At 42.3% G+C, this 18,554-nt stretch overlaps 1 protein-coding gene across 1 annotated transcript in view; it reads left to right on the forward strand.

The window, feature by feature from the left end:
* LOC139458598 (uncharacterized) overlaps positions 1-16,135 on the forward strand; it is a 36,306-nt gene extending 20,171 nt beyond the window's left edge. Inside the window, exons 16-26 of the mRNA XM_071240025.1 lie at positions 1,070-1,150; positions 1,589-1,677; positions 3,115-3,183; positions 5,341-5,446; positions 6,694-6,798; positions 9,798-9,872; positions 11,547-11,669; positions 12,238-12,360; positions 12,906-13,028; positions 14,855-15,221; positions 15,814-16,135. Of these exons, the coding sequence (XP_071096126.1) occupies positions 1,070-1,150; positions 1,589-1,677; positions 3,115-3,183; positions 5,341-5,446; positions 6,694-6,798; positions 9,798-9,872; positions 11,547-11,669; positions 12,238-12,360; positions 12,906-13,028; positions 14,855-15,221; positions 15,814-15,997 (1,445 nt within the window). The 3' untranslated portion in view covers positions 15,998-16,135. The remainder of the gene's footprint in view (positions 1-1,069; positions 1,151-1,588; positions 1,678-3,114; positions 3,184-5,340; positions 5,447-6,693; positions 6,799-9,797; positions 9,873-11,546; positions 11,670-12,237; positions 12,361-12,905; positions 13,029-14,854; positions 15,222-15,813) is intronic.
* Positions 16,136-18,554: the final 2,419 nt, after the last annotated feature.

Genomic DNA, 18,554 nt, shown 5'->3' on the forward strand with positions numbered 1-18,554 from the left:
GTTCATTTGTTTTGTTTTATCCCTTTAATGTCTGTGGTGCATGTTATCGTAATCCCAAATATTTAAGCCACAAGGATGAAAATATAGGGCGATATTGGACCACCTTGTCTTAAGACACTTTCGTTATAAAAGAAGATGACGATGACCATTTTGTATTACACAGGACGTGTCATTATTAGTTAATATATGAATTAATGTGATCATATGAGGACCAGCATCACATGCAATGTTTAGACACTACATCAAACCTTTTTTCAGAAAATCGATAAGCAATAAACTTAGTTGGTTTCTTGTAATTCTTTTCTTAAAACATGATATCGTACAGACGTCTATCACCGATACATCTATCCTGAATGTAGCATGTCTGGCTTAATGAATTATGGTATTTAGAGTTGGTTATATAGGTACTCAGGATATTATAAAGTGAGTTGAGTAGAGATGTTGGCCGCCAATTCTTCAATGTGTGTTTGTCCTTGTTTAGTTTAGGTAAACTTGTCATAACTACTCATTGTTGTGGTTAATGTATTGTTAGAAACAGCTTCTGTGATAAATCTGCAGACCCAACTTTCGAAATCTTTCCAAAAGAAGTTAAAGAACTAGATATGGAAGGATCAACACCCAGGCTTTTAAACTGAAAAGTAGACTAACTTCAGTTAAGTGTCCCTGTGGGTTGACATTTCATCCGTTTTTCTTCATTTTTGTCTTGAAACTCAGAATGTGAATGAAAGCTATAGTCCCTTGCCAAATGATTGGGGTTTACACCATCCAGACAGACGAAACCTAATTACTATGTTTTTACATAGATGTTTCTCTAAAATGGCATGGTTAAATCAGTTCTTGCTTCAAACTGTTAACATGCATATTCATATGATTGCCAATGAGAGTGAGATATAAAGTCACCTAAGTAGTATTTCATCCACATTGTGACCTTATATAGATAATGAGGTATGCACACTCCCACTGAGAATAACGTTTTTTATTATTTTGACAACTATAGTTTACCAGAATTATAACATGATGTCAGTAATTTACTGTCAGTTTCTAAACACGCTGCATTCCTCTCCTGTAGCCATCCATCACCCTAAACCAACATCTACAATAACGTTGCCTACAGTGGTCCAAGCAACTTCGAAGATCACTGTTGGGCCATGTATGTTTCACCACTTCTACTTGAGGAACAACTCTTTCAATCTCTGTATGTTTAAATTATGTCTACCGTGAACAGTACGATTACTGAATTATGAATTTTGTATTATGGAATATTTATGCTCTACTGGCTGAAATCTTGATAATCTACATCAAATCTCCATGACTGGTAATACTACACACAGTCGATGTCTTGCTGATCTAAATTGTGTTTGCCTTTTGCTACTATCACTTTGGACCAACAAAAATTAAGAATTTCGATTAAAATAAAGTCCCACAGTTTATATTTGCAGCATAATGAGAGTTGATTGATTTGCGTATCTATGTATTTTTAGATTGACATATTATCAAGGGATCTGAAAGGAAATACATGTCAATTAATGAGGTGATATTATACAAAGATGTCGAAATGTTACTCTTTTCATGTTTTTTTTTATTTCAGCGGAATATTTGAAGTGTTACAATTGCCACCACTTTGACGTCAACAACATATACTATTCTTGTGAAATTTTGCACTGTGGTTTTGGAGAGGTATGATTTATAGACTCCTATAGCTGATATAAGTATATTGCAAATGAGTGAGTAGGTGTGGCATTTAGCACTATTTCGGAAATGTCACGGCGGGGAATACAATAAATAGGCTTCACAAATTGTACAAATCGAACCCGGACCATCGGCGTGACGAGCGAAAGGTTAAAGCATTAGGCTACCCCACCGTCCACATAGCACTTTTATTTTTTGTCTATTTTCTGAAGCTTTAAGTAAACATATTTAACTCGTTGCAATATATCTGTAGTTACAATGGCTACATCGGTGCTTGCACACACATCAGTTACTATGGCTACACCAGAACCTGCACACAGATCTCCCGGTACACGGACTACATCTGAGCTGACACACACATCAGTTACAATGGCTACATCTGAGCTGACACACACATCAGTTACAGTGGCTACATCTGAGCTGACACACACATCAGTTACACTGGCTACATCTGATCTGACACACACATCAGTTACAATGGCTACATCTGAGCTGTCACACACATCAGTTACAGTGGCTACATCTGAGCTGTCACACACATCAGTTACAGTGGCTACATCTGAGCTTACACACACATCAGTTACAATGGCTACATCTGAGCTGGCACACACATCAGTTACAATGGCTACATCTGAGCTGACACACACATCAGTTACACTGGCTACATCTGAGCTGACACACACATCAGTTACACTGGCTACATCTGATCTGACACACACATCAGTTACACTGGCTACATCTGAGCTGACACACACATCAGTTACAATGGCTACATCTGAGCTGACACACACATCAGTTACACTGGCTACACCAGAACTTGCACTAAGTTCCCGGTACACGGACTACATCTGAACTGACACACGCATTAAGTTACACCGGTTACATCTTAGCCTGCGGACAGATATTCAGTTACACCAGCTACATCGGTGCTTGTACAGACAACAGTTACAGTGGTTTCATCTGAGCTTAAACACACATCTCCAGGCACACTGGCAACATGTCAGTTTACACACATATTGCCAGTTACAGTGGCTTCATCTGAGCTTACAGACACATCTCCAGGCACACTGGCAACATGTCAGCTTACACACATATTGCCAGTTACAGTGGCTTCATCTGAGCTTACACACACACACATCTCTAGGCACACTGGCAACATGTCAGCTTACACACATATTGCCAGTTACAGTGGCTTCATCTGAGCTTACAGACACATCTCCAGGCACACTGACGACATGTCAGCTCACACACATATTTCCAGTTACAGTGGTTTCATCTGAGCTTGCACACACATCTTCAGTTACTCTGGCTTCATATGAACATGGACACACATCTTCAGTACACTAGTTAAATACATGATATAAGCAAATGGCTAATTCCCCTTGTTCTGAAATGTCTGTGAACATAGGGTATAATTTCTTCTAGTTTTGCATGATGGAAACAGATCATGACGACAAAGTGACTGGAAAGTGTTCCAGCGTCAATGAAATGAACGTGAGTATAAGATTTCAAACCGCATTACTCCTCCTGCTGTCAGTTGACTTGTAAAACATGTCCCATTCGCTGTCTGGGCTGCCTGTGTCCCCTTTTCTGTCCCCTTTGATACTAATGTGATAGACAAGATTGAAGAAAAACATGGCAAATATGCGGACCTCGCCTTCGAAATGTCACGCTTGCATCCCAAGTACCAAGTTGTCCGACTCCCCATTGTTCTCGGTGCCTTAGGTTCGGTACCTCCCAATCTGTTGACTGACATTGGGAGAGTACCCGGGTTTGCAACCAGGAATAAATGGTACAAATCAAATAGGGAATTGCATCGGACATCACTTTTGTCAGTGATGCGTCGAATTTGGTAATGTCCTCCACATATCTAAATAAAACTCTTTGAAAGCTTTACTGAGGCCTTGTTTGTTGTAACCTTGATCAAACAACTTCTGAGCGAAATTGTGTGGTATCTGCAGTGTATTATACCACACCTATGGAACTTTCTTAACCCAAATGCGCTATGATTGAAGCCAAGAAGTACTCAAGTCTGTTAAAAGTCTGAAAAAGTGAAATTTATTGGGTTTTTTGTGGTGTGGTATAGAACGGTTTTTGATGCATCTTAAGACAAATGCTATTTTGCGCTAAAAGCATACAAGATTTTAATGAAGTTGGACTTCTTGAAATGTGTCATTATGTTTTGATAAATAACTACACCTATTGCTAAAAGTCATGTCCTATATGTATTCAGATGTTGGTTAAGTTACATTTTGATGTGATTTGGTTACCACTAATCCAAGATGAACGCCATCTAGTACCATAAATGAACTTGGTTTTAACCAGAATATATTACAAAATATAACTCTTTCACAAATATGTTGAGTTAGAATAACAAGAGAAGCATCTGGACCTTTATTCTGAAAAAGAAAAGACAACGTAATGTTTTGTACTAAAGTTGGATTTTGAGACAAAGTCTCATCCTAATGAGAACAAGAACAGGCATATGAGCCAGAAGCATTATGTGAGTATAGAAAATGTTTTTATGAAGGGAAACAATTGCTAATATTTAACTCTTCTTAATATGTACATACCACACCAATGGGACTTTCCTAGTCCAAATGGGATAAGATTGAGGTACCTAGGTCTATTAAAAGTCTAAACAAGTGAAATGTATTGTCTTTGTGGTGTAGTACAGAACGGTTTTTGATGCATTTTAAAACAAATGTCATCATGCACTTAAAACATGTAAAATTGTATGTGGGCTGCTTGAAATATATTTGCATGGATTTATAACTCTTAACTCCAAATTATAACAGCCATGTGCTAGATGTAGTCAAAAGTTGTTTTAATGCTACATTATTCTGTTTTTCCGGTTACAAGCTGAAACTGAAGGTCAAATTGGGGTCAAATTGGATATGCTTACCGCAATAACTTAAAATGCACTTATCTGTAATGTAATATTTCATAAGATCACACAATAAGACAGTCCAAAACTATTTTTATCACATTAGTGTTAGAAACTTAAGTCTTGACATTGTATACCTAAACAATGGTAGTCACATATGAGTCTGCTACTTATAGAGTCCATCTGGACCATCATCAACATCACTCGCTTCAAATTCAACCTCGTCCTTAACTTCCTGATTGCTACAGGTCTGTAATTTGCAATAGTATGTACATTCCATGGTATTCTGTAGGCAGGTACAGCTGCAGCTACAGCTCTCCTCTAAGCACTTCTTTAAACAGTTACAGTCCCCCTACACAATAACCAAGGCCCATCCTCCTCCTTCCAACCATGACCAACAGGAAAAGCCTCCATGCTCCTTTTCCATACTGGATAATTGTCCCTGTTGCAATGGTTCTGCAGTGAAGAGGTGCAAGGAGGAAGCTGCTAAGATTCAGCTTCGCAAAACAGGTTGAACCGCAATTCACGAATTCTTAATGAGTGTCTCTGTGCTGTATAGACAGCACATTTGTGACTCTAGTGCCTTGAACAGCTGTGGTGAAACGTTCCAGCTTGTGCTTTAGCGAGTCAATGTGTTGCTCTATATGTCACTGGTGAGTAACCTGAGGGCTGAAACCTTTCCTCTTCCAGCGAAGCAGCTAATAGCGGTGTACAAAGTTGAAACGTCGAGTTCATTTGTATTTTAACATGTTTTAACATTGCAGCACTGTCAGGAACAGGTGACCTCTTCATGTATTCCGTTTTACCATGATAAATGCACATTCTGCTGTTCGACTGGAAATTGTGTACGCCAGGCTCTGCAGCTGCCAGGTAAGATCTTAACATAATTAAGGTATATAAAGGTAAATAAAAGATAAATTACATCCCTCAGTTACACTGTAGTAGATACCGTTGCTGTTGGATAGACGTCGGATGGATAAACAGTACGGTTATACCGAAATCAACTTCTAATTTAAATCGTTATAACCGTAGTTCGTTATATGAATATATACAGCACATAAACAGCAAATCGACGGGACCCCAAAACAGTTCCGTTATATCCGTCAGTTCGTTATAAGCGTGTTCGTTATAAACGTAGTTTACTGTAATGACTGAATGGCATAGTGGTTTGTTTAATGCCGCACTCAACAATAGTCTGGACCAGAAAATGATGGATCAACCAAACTCCCTACCCTGACTTCTCGATCCATAAGTCGCATCTTACGCCAAGCATAGGTTGTTGTGGACCAATAACCTGGAATCACTAAGTGGTCATGTTACTCATAACGGTGAAAAGAGTGAAAACGATATTGACACATGTGCCTTTCAGCAATTCGAAATTCTGATTTGTCACAGTGCTTCATGAAAAGTAGGCTGATTTCATTCTCGTTAGATCTGGTTTAGAATAGGTCCTCAGCAACCCATGCTTGCCGTAACAGGCGACTATGCTTGTCGCAAGAGGCGACTAACGGAATCGGGTGGTCAGGCTCGCTGACTTGGTTGATGCAGGTCATCGTATCCCAATTGCGTGGATCGATGCTCATGATGTCAATCGCTTGATTGTCTGGTTCAGACTCAATTATTTACAGACCGCCGTCATATTGCTGGAATATTGCTGAGTGCGGTGTTAAACAATAACAACCAAAAAATGTAATGGGATGACTCATATATCGTCGCATGTTGTTTCGATGGAGTTTACCTAATATGGTGACAAATGCAGCAGTCATCACCCCAAGAAGAAAAGAAGTGATTTCACTTCATCTGTATGTTTTAGTATACTGTACATTGCAATACGAGTGCGGCGTTAAACAACAAACAAACAAACACTCGTCGAAGGGGTGACAGTGCGCCCGGGCAGACAATCCCCTACACCCAAGGGTGATGGTTACAGCGTATCCGCTCACTCAATCCCTCACGCTCTTAATGCTATCGGTGCAGTTAGTTTTCATTTGAAGGAAATTGTATGACGATTCTTCTGTATGACGATACTTCTGCAAAAACCTCCGCTCAGACAAATTGATGGGTGATTGATTTTGATAGTTTTATAATTCTTTATTACATTCTTATGTTTCTGTTAGACACGTCTCATAATCCCACACCAACCGCATATCGCCAATCTACTACATCTACGCCAGCAACAACGTCGACAGGTGGAATGACATCACGGTCGACTCATCTACCAGGTATGGACAAGTGTGACTTATAAGCATGACATATACGTGAGTGAGTGAGTATGGTTTTACGCCGCTTCTAGCAATATTCCAGCAATATCACGGCGGGGGAGACCAGAAATGGGCTTCACACATTGTACCCATGTCGGGAATCGAACCCGGGTCTTCAGCGTGACGAGCGAACGCTTTAACCACTAGGCTACCCGACCGCCCCTGACATATACGTGTCAGAGACAAGTGTGTCAGATAAGAGTGAGTGAGTGAGTATGGTTTTACGCCGCGTTTAGCAATATTCCAGCAATATCACGGCGGGGGACACCAGAAATGGGCTTCACACATTGTACCCACGTCGGGAATCGAACCCGGGTCTTCGGCGTGACGAACGTACGCTTTAACCACTAAGCTACCAGACCGCACCGTGTCAGGTAAGAGTGTAGATACCTGTCAGATACATGTGTGAGATATAATAGTGATAGATAGTGTCAGAGTGTGTTGGAGTCGCGTCTGAGGAAGTGTCAGAGATAAGCGAGTCAGTGATAAGTGTGACAGAAAGGTATGCCAGATACATGTCAGAGATAAGTATGACAGATACGTGTCAGAGATAAGTGTGACATATACGTATGACAGATAGGTATGACATATACGTGTGACAGATAGGTATGACAGATACGTTTTAGAGATAAGTATGACATATACGTGTCAGAGATAAGTATCACATATATGTGTCAGAGATAAGTATGACAGATACGTGTCAGAGAAATGTATGACAGATACGTGTCAGAGACAAGTGTGACTAATACGTATCAGATATAAGTATGGCATATACGAATCAGAAATAAATATGACACATATGTGTCAGAAATAAGTATGACAGATACGTGTCAGAGATAAGCGTAACTTATACGAGTCAGAGTTATGTATGAAATATACGTGTCAGAGATAAGTATGACATATACGAATCAGAAATAAATATGACACATATGTGTCAGAAATAAGTATGACAGATATGTGTAGGAGAGATAAGCGTGACTTATACGTGTCGGAGATAAGTATGACTTATACGTATCAGAGATAAGTACGACATATACGTGTCAGATAAGTAGGACAGATACGTGTCAGAGATAAGTATGACATATACGTGTCAGAGATAAGTAGGACATATACGTGTCATAGATAAGTATGACAGATACGTGTGACAGTTAAGTATGACAGATGCGTGTCAGATATAAGTAGGACATATACGAATCAGGGATCAATATGACAGATACGTGTCAGAGATAAGTATGACATACACGAGTCAGATAAACTAATGTCCAAAAGAAACGATACCACGTGTTTTCACAGTACACAGTATGTTTACAAAAATTCATTGTAATCAATCCTTTACAATCATGAGGACAGACATGTAAAGACGCGGGGGGGGGGGGGGGGGGGGTCCAAAATGAAAATTTCATTTGAACACAGTTGATGAGTCAAGCGTGGAAAATGTCACAACACACGTCTCAAAGTCACGTTAGTACCGGGTATGTCCACCGTGCGCGTCAATACACGCTAGTACGCGTCTACGGGCTGATGACGTTGGGGGGGGGGGGGGGGGGGGGGGGGGGATGCGTTGCCATTCATGGAGGAGGCATTGTTCCAATTCCTGGATGTTAACTGGAGGCACAGGGCGATTCCTGACTTTGCGGCTGAGAATGTCCCACATGTGTTCGATTGGGTTCATGTCCGGTGAACATGCCGGCCATGGTAAAACGTGAATGTTGGCGTTTGCTAGGAAGTTCTGGGTCAGCCTTGCCGTGTGAGGCCTCGCATTATCGTGCTGGAAAGTGATACCATTAGGCTGTTGTTGGATGAATGGCACCACAACTGGTTGTAAGATGTCATCACGATAACGCTGCGCATTCAGGTTTCCTCGAATAACGACGAGTCTCGTTTTGACGTCACCGCAGATTCCACCCCAAACCATGAAACCTCCGCCTCCATATGGCCTGACTTGATGGACGCAGTTCGGTGCCAAACGTTCACATACTCTTCGGTACACACGCTGCCGGCCGTCATTGCTGAAGATGCAAAATCTGCTTTCGGCAGAAAACATTTCACGTGCCCAGGTCCACCGTTGCCACCGTCGAAGTCGCCTGGCCCATATCCGTCTGTTGAGTCGGTGTTAAGTGTCAGGAACGCTCCGCGGTAGGGGCGACGTGCTCGGATACCATGTGCCCGCAGTCTCCTGTACACGGTTTGTCGACTTATCACGTGTCGCCGCGCCGTCCGTGCCGTTAACGTCGCCGTTACGAAGCGGTTCCGAAGGTGAAGTACCAGGATGTGGCGGTCTTCAATAGGCGTGGTCTCCCGATTCTCGGCCTGTCTGCTGGTGACGGTTATGCGCGCGCATCCTAACCTTCTGGCGACGTCGCGGTGCGTAGCTCCATGTAGGAGCATTCCTACGGCTCTCTCTCTCTCTCTTTCAATCTCTGTCAAACGTGGCATTTCTTTTGTGTGCTTTTTGTTGCTGTGATCCCAACGTGTCAGGTCAGCAGTTTTATACAGAAGATATGCACGTGCATTTCGTGTTACGGGACGGAACGTCATTTGGGCAAATTGCACGCTTTTTTTTCAATTGAACAAATGTTCCCGGTTTTATCGACCGAATACGTTTGGTTTGGAACATAGGATACGCAAAAGTACCTTTTCAGACGAAAATTAACTCTTCATAATAAAATATTTAGAAAAATGTGTGGTATCGTTTCTTTTGGACATTAGTTTACATGCATGAGATAGAATAGAGATAGATAGTGACAGTGCGCCCGGGCAGACAATCCCCTACACCCAAGGGTGGTTACAGCGTATATCCGCTCACTCAGTCCCTCACTCTCTTAATGCTATCGGTGCAGTTGGTTTTCATTTGAAGGAAATTGTATGACGATACTTCTGACAAAGCCTCCATTGGAGGTCAGACAATGATTTTTGAAATAGTTTTCTAATTCTATATTACATTATTATGTTTCGGTTAGACACGTCTCATAATCCCACACCAACCGCAACAACGTCGACAGGTGGGATGACATCACGGTCGACTCATCTACCGGGTATGGACAAGTGTGACTTATAAGCATGACATATACATGTGAGAGACAAGTGTGTCAGATAAGAGTGTAGATACCTGTCAGATACATGTGTGAGATATAATAGTGATAATATCAGAGACACGTGTTAGAGACGCGTCTGAAGGAGTGTCAGAGATAAGCGTGTCAGTGATACGTGAGACAGATAAGTATGACAAATAAGTGCCAGAGCTAATTATATATATATATATATATATCCCCCGTCTACAACATCTACAACAACTATGGCACAGTCCATTATTCTGAAGGTATTGTTGTAACTCAGTACACGGACCTATATAACCAAGTCCGTGCTCAGTAGTAACAATTAATCTCGATCAAAACAGATATTTTATTTCAATTCTATACCCCTTTTTGTCAATATGTGACATGAAGAGGTCACGTCGCTTTCGTTTCACGCAATTTTGATTGGACTATGCATAGACTCGTTGGTCTAGCCAAAATATGACTCCATAATTCCAGGCAAGTTCGGCAAGGGTGGAAACTAGCCTTTTACAGTCAGTTAACTCCCTTGCCTCGGGAACATTCCCAATTACACACAACATTAAAAACAGTTACCCGTACCTAAATATTAATGACTCCATGAATACAATCCGACCTACGCAATGTCGGACAAGTCAATTTTATCTACAGAGGAGGTAAGTTTGGTATTCTCACAATTGTCACGTCGATTATCTGCATCTCGGCAAGGATGCAAGGAGCGTGGCATCGTCACGTCTTCCCAGCCACTACGCCCGCGTGGACATAAGCTGCTACAAAATGGACTTGTCTACAAAGATAGGTACTACGTCCGCCGTTCAACTCCCCTTAAATTAACCCACCTACTAAGTTCCTAAATATATCAATTTACCCACAATAATCCCCAGTCGACCCAAACAGAAACTTATGACTGTCGTTGCGCTACAATACGATCGCCTTGTGGGACGGGACCTGAGCCCCGTTCCACAAAGCGATCTTAGCGCTACGATCATCGTAAGCCTATGTTAAAGTATGGGAGTTACGATCATCTTAGCGCTAATATCGCTTTGTGGAACGGGGCCCTGCACCACAAAGTTTACAATCACGTCACAATACTCTATGACGTGATTTGTAAAATTTTATTGCAAGATCCACCGGCGAAACAATGCCATGTGACGTCAGCGTAGCAACGGGGCTGCTTGGTTCCTTGAGTGTGCATCTATCATCTCCTCACGCAATGTCGTTGACTAAGCCAAGTTGATATATCTTTCAATGTTTGTTAGTGTGACTTGTTCCCGCAGTACATAAGCACGAACTCCGGTATTACACAATGTGTAATACAGCTGTATGTTTATTAAACAGTTTTTCTCTTCACAGGCAAGTAATAAATTTATATTGTAGATATCGCTCAATGAAATTGCATCACAATGCTTTGCAGACCATTGTGAAGTCATTGGTTAACATGACGTCACAATCAAATGAAATCACTAAAGGCTCTGCTACTGAAGCTGTTAGCAATACTTTTTACACTAAAGACACTGCTTATTTTTTGTCTACAAACCAAAAAAGTTGGAAGAATGATAGATGATAAATAATATCTCACCCTCGTATCTACATTCGTTGATATTTGATATCAAAAGACACTCGGGTGAGATTCTCTTTTTATCAACTGTATGTCAGTTACCACCAAGCCAGTTGACCCCTGTCAAGACCACGACGCTATCTGCAGCACCATGGTTGGCATCTGCAGCAACCCGGTCGGACGTTATATGTGCGGGAAGACATGTAATTCTTGCTCAACAGGTTGGTATGTTTCTTGTCATGTCACAGCCTAAATGTCCTCTGTAAGTATGACATATGACATGTATGCATGACATATGACATGTATGCATGACATATAACATCTTGATGGATGACATCCCATTTCTGGTGTCCACCTCCATGGCACTGCTGGAACATTAAATTCATATTGTTTCTCTATGTGAGATGAGGTTTAACGTCGCGTCCAAGATCATTGCACCTATAAAGCGATGTGCATGCACGTGTGTGTGGCTGCTTGTACTTGTCCGGACTGATGCCGATTTATAGTGCTAGCACACATTTTCAGCCCACTGAGATACCATGCCGCAGTTTAACATGGATACCCCACTCAGACACAGTGTGCTAGCTGACTTCGAGCCGACCAGTCCTTGTTTTATCCCCTTAATGCCGAGCAGGGTAACAATAAGTACCATCTTTTAACGTATGTAAGTATGACGCGGCCGGGGATCGAAACACGAGGCTTTCCGGGCGGACGCTCAACCACTAGACCACGGAGACGGTCGCTCTATGGAATGTATGTTTGACATGACTTGTATCCACTGTGTGGCAGGTACTATCAAGCCAGTTGACCCCTGTCAAGACCACGACCCTGTCTGCAGCACCATGGTTGGCATCTGCAGCAACCCGGTCGGACGTTATATGTGCGGGAAGACATGTAATTCTTGTTCAACAGGTTGGTATGTTTCTTGTCATGTCACAGCCTAAATGTCCTCTGTAAGTATGACATATGACATGTATGCATGACACATTACCTCTTGATGGATGATATCCCATTTCTGGTGTCCCCCGCCGAGATATCACTGGAATATTGCTAAAAGCGGCGTAACACATGCTCACTCACTCACATGTATGGCATTACATCTGAACGCATGACATATTACCTCTTTATGTATGATATGACTTCCCTATACTTTTAAGTATGTATACCCCACCGCTTTGGTGCAATCCACGAGCATGGATATGTTGCTGAGAAACAAATAACATAGTTAGGCGAATCTGGGATTCGAACCCACGCTCTTTCTTTTCTGAGGCAATAAGTACCATCTTTTAACGTCTGTTAGTATGACGCGGCCGGGGATCGAAACCCGACACTATCCGGGCGGACGCTCTACCACTAGACCACGGAGGCGGTCTACCCTATGGAATGCGACCACTGCATTGCATATGTTTGACATGACTTGTGTCCATGACGAATGAGATATGACCTCTGTCCGTCAGGTACTACCAAGCCAGTTGACCCCTGTCAAGACCACGACCCTGTTTGTACCACCATGGTTGGAATCTGCAACAACCCAATCGGACCTCATATGTGCGGGAAGACGTGCAACTCCTGTTCAATAGGTTGGTGCGTCACTTGTAACAGCAGGCGGTGTAGTGTGGTAGTCCGAACGACATAACGACCCCGTGAAGATCAGGTTAGAATTGGTCTTCTGCAACCCCTTCTTGTAAAAGGCGACTGACGGGATCAGGTGGTCAGGCTCACTGACTTGGTTGATGCATGTAATCGTATCCGAATAGGGTAGAGCGATGCTCTTCGTGTCAATCACTGGATTGTGGTCAGTGAGTGAGTGAGTGAGTTGGGTTTAACGCCGCTTTTAACAGTATTCCAGTCATATCACGGCGTGTCAGCTTAATGTGGGAGGAAAGCCCGAAGTGATGCAGATCTCAGATGTTTACCACTTCGGTGAAACCACGAGCACGGGTATGGTGCTGACAAACCTAGAAACATAATCGGGGCGAACCAGGATTCGAAACCACAATCATAGGTTTCTGGCGTGCCTAAGGGACGCAACTCTGCACAGGGAATCGCGGCGCCTTAGACGACTGGGCCACCCGTCCCCCCGGATTGTGGTCAGACTCACTGACTTGGTTGATGCATGTAATCGTATCCGAATAGCGTAGAGCGATGCTCTTCGTGTCAATCACTGGATTATGGTCAGGCTCAATGACTTTGTTGATGCATGTAATCGTATCCGAATAGCGTAGAGCAATGCTCTTTGTGTCAATCACTGGATTGTCTGCTCCAGACACATCGCCGCCATATAGCTCAAATATTGCTGAGCGCGGCTTTAAACAATAATTAAATAAACAAACAAACAAACAAAGATGTAACGCGTGGATGAGCTGTTATCATGTTTGTTGGACAATGCGCACCAACCATTTATACGTGGATTCGTGTAAGCAGGCCATAAGGCGTACCCGCACAATGTTAGTTCATTATGATACACGAGAAGGACGTGCAGTGAAACACTTTTAATAAGGGCAGTTGTGTTCAAAATGAAGTTCTATTTCCAAATCTCGTGTAAGAATTCTTGTAGTAGCTTCGCTCTCATTCGGAAAATACACGAATTCTGACACTCGTTTCGTAAAATCTGTATGACACACGTGTGTTGTGAACAGTGACATAAGAAATATCCTGTTTTTATCTAAAATATACTAAACATATTAAACATTTTAGCGAACACCTGGTATCAATCATCACTATTTGATAGTGATTCATAAATGCCTTTGAATGTTTATTTTAGGGAGTTTATAAAGAAAACAAAATGTAAAATGTTGAACTAACCTCATTGACAACATCTACGTAACCTTTGGGGGGAGGGGGAGGGGGGGGGGGGGGGCAAGACGTAGGCATCCCCATGGACACCAATTGACCCATGATTGGGGGCATGATACGCTCACCTTTTCGCGAATCACCCCAATCATCGTCATTTGATAGTGATTCATAAACATATGCTCATGATATAGTCGGAATCGAACAATCATCTCCGTGTTTGGCGGAGAGTTCAGATGATAGGGATATACCGATCTACTTTGATCTACTTAAAAGATCAGGTGGTCAGGCTCGGTAACAAGGTTGATGGCCTGTCTTCGTATCGGATCGATGCTCGTGGTATCAATTATTTACAGCTATCTGGAATCAAAGAGCCAGAATATTGGTGAGTGTGGCGTTAAACAAACAAACTGTATATGACAGCAATTATACCAATTAAACCCCCATCTCTCAACTTCTTTATGGGTTCTTCCAACATGTATGATGTTACGTCATACTTCTACAGCTGCGTTCTGCGACAACTATAACAGGTAACATCATTGCCGCCTTCAACCATTGACATCACCATAATCTTCTTCAGTCGCTAAAACTGCCTCTACATATCCCACCACAGCTGCCGCTACAACTGGCATACCATCTGCACCTACCACCACATCTGCTACTACAACCGCAACTACACCGGCTGCCAAGTCGGGCTCATCATCGTCAACGATCAGTGTTTCAACCCTCTCTGTCAGCACACCACCTGCAGCCACCAACGGCAACACATCCGCCAATATAACTAGGGCCTCAGCAAGGACGTCCACCACAAGGAAACCTTCACATCGAACATGTTTCCAGTGCGGTGATATAAACAAGGGTACATTTTGCACTATGGGGCAGAATATCATGCCATCCTCCTCGCCGTGTCCAGCAGACAAGGCTTTCTGTATGACCGACCTGTTTCATCATATCGATGGCTCCACAAAGTACATCAGAAGGTGAGAACCCCGTACGTTCTTCTGGTCGGAATTTGGCCATTCGTCGTATGAAACTGCGTCAAGGTAAACGTCAAGCTAAACCACAAAATGAAAAAGTCTTGTCGACTGGTGATTACTCGGCAGGTGGATTTAGGTCACTGGTAGATAAGGCTATCTCACTGCAAAATGTGCAACAAAACTGTTTCATTTGTAACTAGGTTGGTTGGTTGGTTTGTTGTTTAACGCCCTACTCAACAATATTCCAGCTATATGACGGTGGTCTGTAAATAATCGAGTCTGGACTAGACAATCCTGTGATTAATATCATGAGCATCGATCCACGCAATTGGGATCGATGACATGCATCAACCAAGTCAGCGAGCCTGACCACCCTATCCCGTTAGTCGCCTTTTACGACAATCATGGGTTGCTGAAGACCTATTCTACCCCGGATCTTCACGGGTATTGTAACTAGGACGTGTACTCATTCTTTTTCCGCCAGAGTTTTGAAATCATCCCATAAACTACTTTAAAAGGCACTTTACAAAACCGTTAGAAACAGAAACATTATACAGTTATTTGATTTAACAACTGTGTGTTTTATTCTGTGTAGGTGTGTCTCCCAGGTGATGTGTCTCAGGCAGTGGTACCAACAAACATCGGACGAGAGCGAGTGTGTAGATGTTGACCCCACTACAATTTCCACAGACATCACCTGCAGGTACTGCTGCACCACCGACGACTGCAACAGCGGCAACATGCCGGTCAGAAACACCCTGTACAAACCAAAACATTGAGGTTTATGTTCCAGAGAAGATATCTACAGCCACTACAAATATTCATCGATAACCCTTTATTAGTATCTTAAAGCATGGTCACGTTTCTGAAATGTTTGATATTGCATCTGGGCAGTGACAGACAATAAATGCCGCAACGCCACCAGAATAGCGACTGGATTTTATTTGGGTTAGGTGATTGTTGTTGTCTGGTAAAGTTCAAACAATGTGGGAATTCCACATTAGTTTTATTTGTTTGTTTGTTGTTTAACGCAACACTCCGCAATATTCCAGCTGTATGACGGCGGTCTGTAAATAATCGAGTCTGGACCAGACAATCCTGTGATTGATATCATGAGCATCGATCCACGCAATTGGGATTCGATGACAACAATCGAGTCTGGACCAGACTATCCAATGATTGATATCATGAGCATCGATCCACGCAATTGGGATTCAATGACATGCTTCAACCAAGTCAGCGAACCTGATCATGACCACCCGATCCCGAAGGTCGCCTCTAACGACAAGCATAGTCGCTTTTTACGGCACCTAAGACCTATTCCATTCTGTTCAGGCCCTTGCCATGCCTCTAATTTGACTTTTAGTTGACAACTGCACTTCGACTATACTAAAAGCTGAAACGTCTAATGGCCATTAAGCAGCACGTAATGTTCAAAATATCATGAAATTTGGTATATGTATAGTTTGTATAGTGTAGTTGGGCTCAAATGGGTATCTTAAATTTGAAAAGTCCAGAAGGTGTAAAGATATTTATAGGATAGTGCATTTCTGACACTCAGTTTTTGCCCGGAATATCCAAGGGGGCGATGTATACCACAGGTCACAATTCTGCAACAAACAAACCACTTTGCCGCAATTCTGCCCTTTCTTTTTTTCTCTCTCGCTTATTCTTGTTGCCATGTATGCGATGTATCCCCTTGTGGGGATTCCGCGTTAGAATTGGTCCCCAGAAATCTATATCAGTAAATGCTTTTGTAAATTTTGACATTCATGGTCGCTAAAATGGGTATTGGTTAGTTAAAACGGCTGCTGGTATGAAGAGTGTTCAGTGAGTTACTACCAGGTAAGACTAAATGCAACTGCTGGATTGAGAATGGCTTCCTCACTCTGTGCCAAACGAAGTGGGATTCCACATTAGAATTGGTCGCTAGCAACATATGTTTGCCCGTGAGAAGAGATGGAAGATTACTTTGCTTGGATGGAATATTGAGCTTATTCCATGTGGAGGTCCTGTGTAGGCGACTAAATGATCGGGTTATCAGGCTGCCTGATTTGTCTGGTTGCCTGACATCGTATTATGGCAGCGTGGGACCTCATGATATCATCACCGGAATGTCTGGTCCAGACGCGAATATTTACAAGCCGCTACTAATGCTACGCCTCCGTTGAACGGAAAATAATCATACACAAATGGGGATGCAAGATTCAGCGGTATTGAAGGCTATCTTCATCTTCTTGTCACGTGGGATACTTGAGTGAATACCAGAAGGCTTTGGCGTTTGAATACCCACCAATAGGAGGAGATAGTGACGTCACAATATGTGATAATTCGCGGTAAGAATACAGGTTCCCAGCAACCAATGCGTGTCGTAAGAGGCAACTAAGCAGATCAGGGCCCACTTGCACAAAACGATCTTAGCGCTAAGACTATCGTAAGCCTATGTTAAAGTATGGGGGTTAAGATCATCTTACCGCTAAGATCGCTTTGTGCAAGTGGGCCCAGTTGGTCAGGCTCAGTGACTTGGTTCAATGCATGTCATCGAATACCAATTGCATGGAACGATGCTGATGATGTCAAGTACTGGATTGTCTCGTCCAGCTCGATATTGCTGGAATATAGATGGGCGTAGCGTCTAACAACGAACGAACAAACAAACCAAACACTTCTGGAATAAAACTATGGTACCGCTGACAAAAGGGTCCAGGGTATTGGGTGGGGTATGAGTATGCCGATATAATACACTAGATAATCGGGGATGGATGCCTTGATGTTCTCGTCCCAAGGGTCACAGAAAACCAAGGCCAGAGTTATTTGTATAAAAGATTTAATTCACTTCTCAATAAAAACCGTGGGAAATACAAGCTGTGGCGGCACTGTCAAGTTCTGACAGGACAAAGTTCAAAGTTCAAAGTGTGAGGATGCTGGGATACTTGGTGACTAGTTACGGTAAAAATAATCCCGAGTGATTTCATATTCACAATAATGACAATGAAACATGACCTGGACAATTAACACAAATGTACTTTGTGGTGATAATACATGTTCATGAATAACTTCATATTGAGTGTAAAACAGTGGCAAAAACATCAGTCATCAGAACATGTATACATTAGATAATAAATATTCAGTATAGATCACATACGAACTGGTCAGTCACCAGCTGATATTCAGGGGTGAAGAAACTTGACATGTCTCCTTAGGTTTTACCGTTGGGCACGGTGAATATCCTGATAAATATGACAAAAGAATCTAACTAGCAACAGTCTGCCTACAAGCATAGATCAATCATCTCATTCTATTTGTGTTCATTTCATGATCAAGGTAAATAATCTC

Source organism: Haliotis cracherodii, unplaced genomic scaffold (genome assembly GCF_022045235.1).
Source record: "Haliotis cracherodii isolate W230 unplaced genomic scaffold, xgHalCrac1.p SCAF_13, whole genome shotgun sequence".
Lineage (NCBI taxonomy): Eukaryota > Metazoa > Mollusca > Gastropoda > Lepetellida > Haliotidae > Haliotis > Haliotis cracherodii.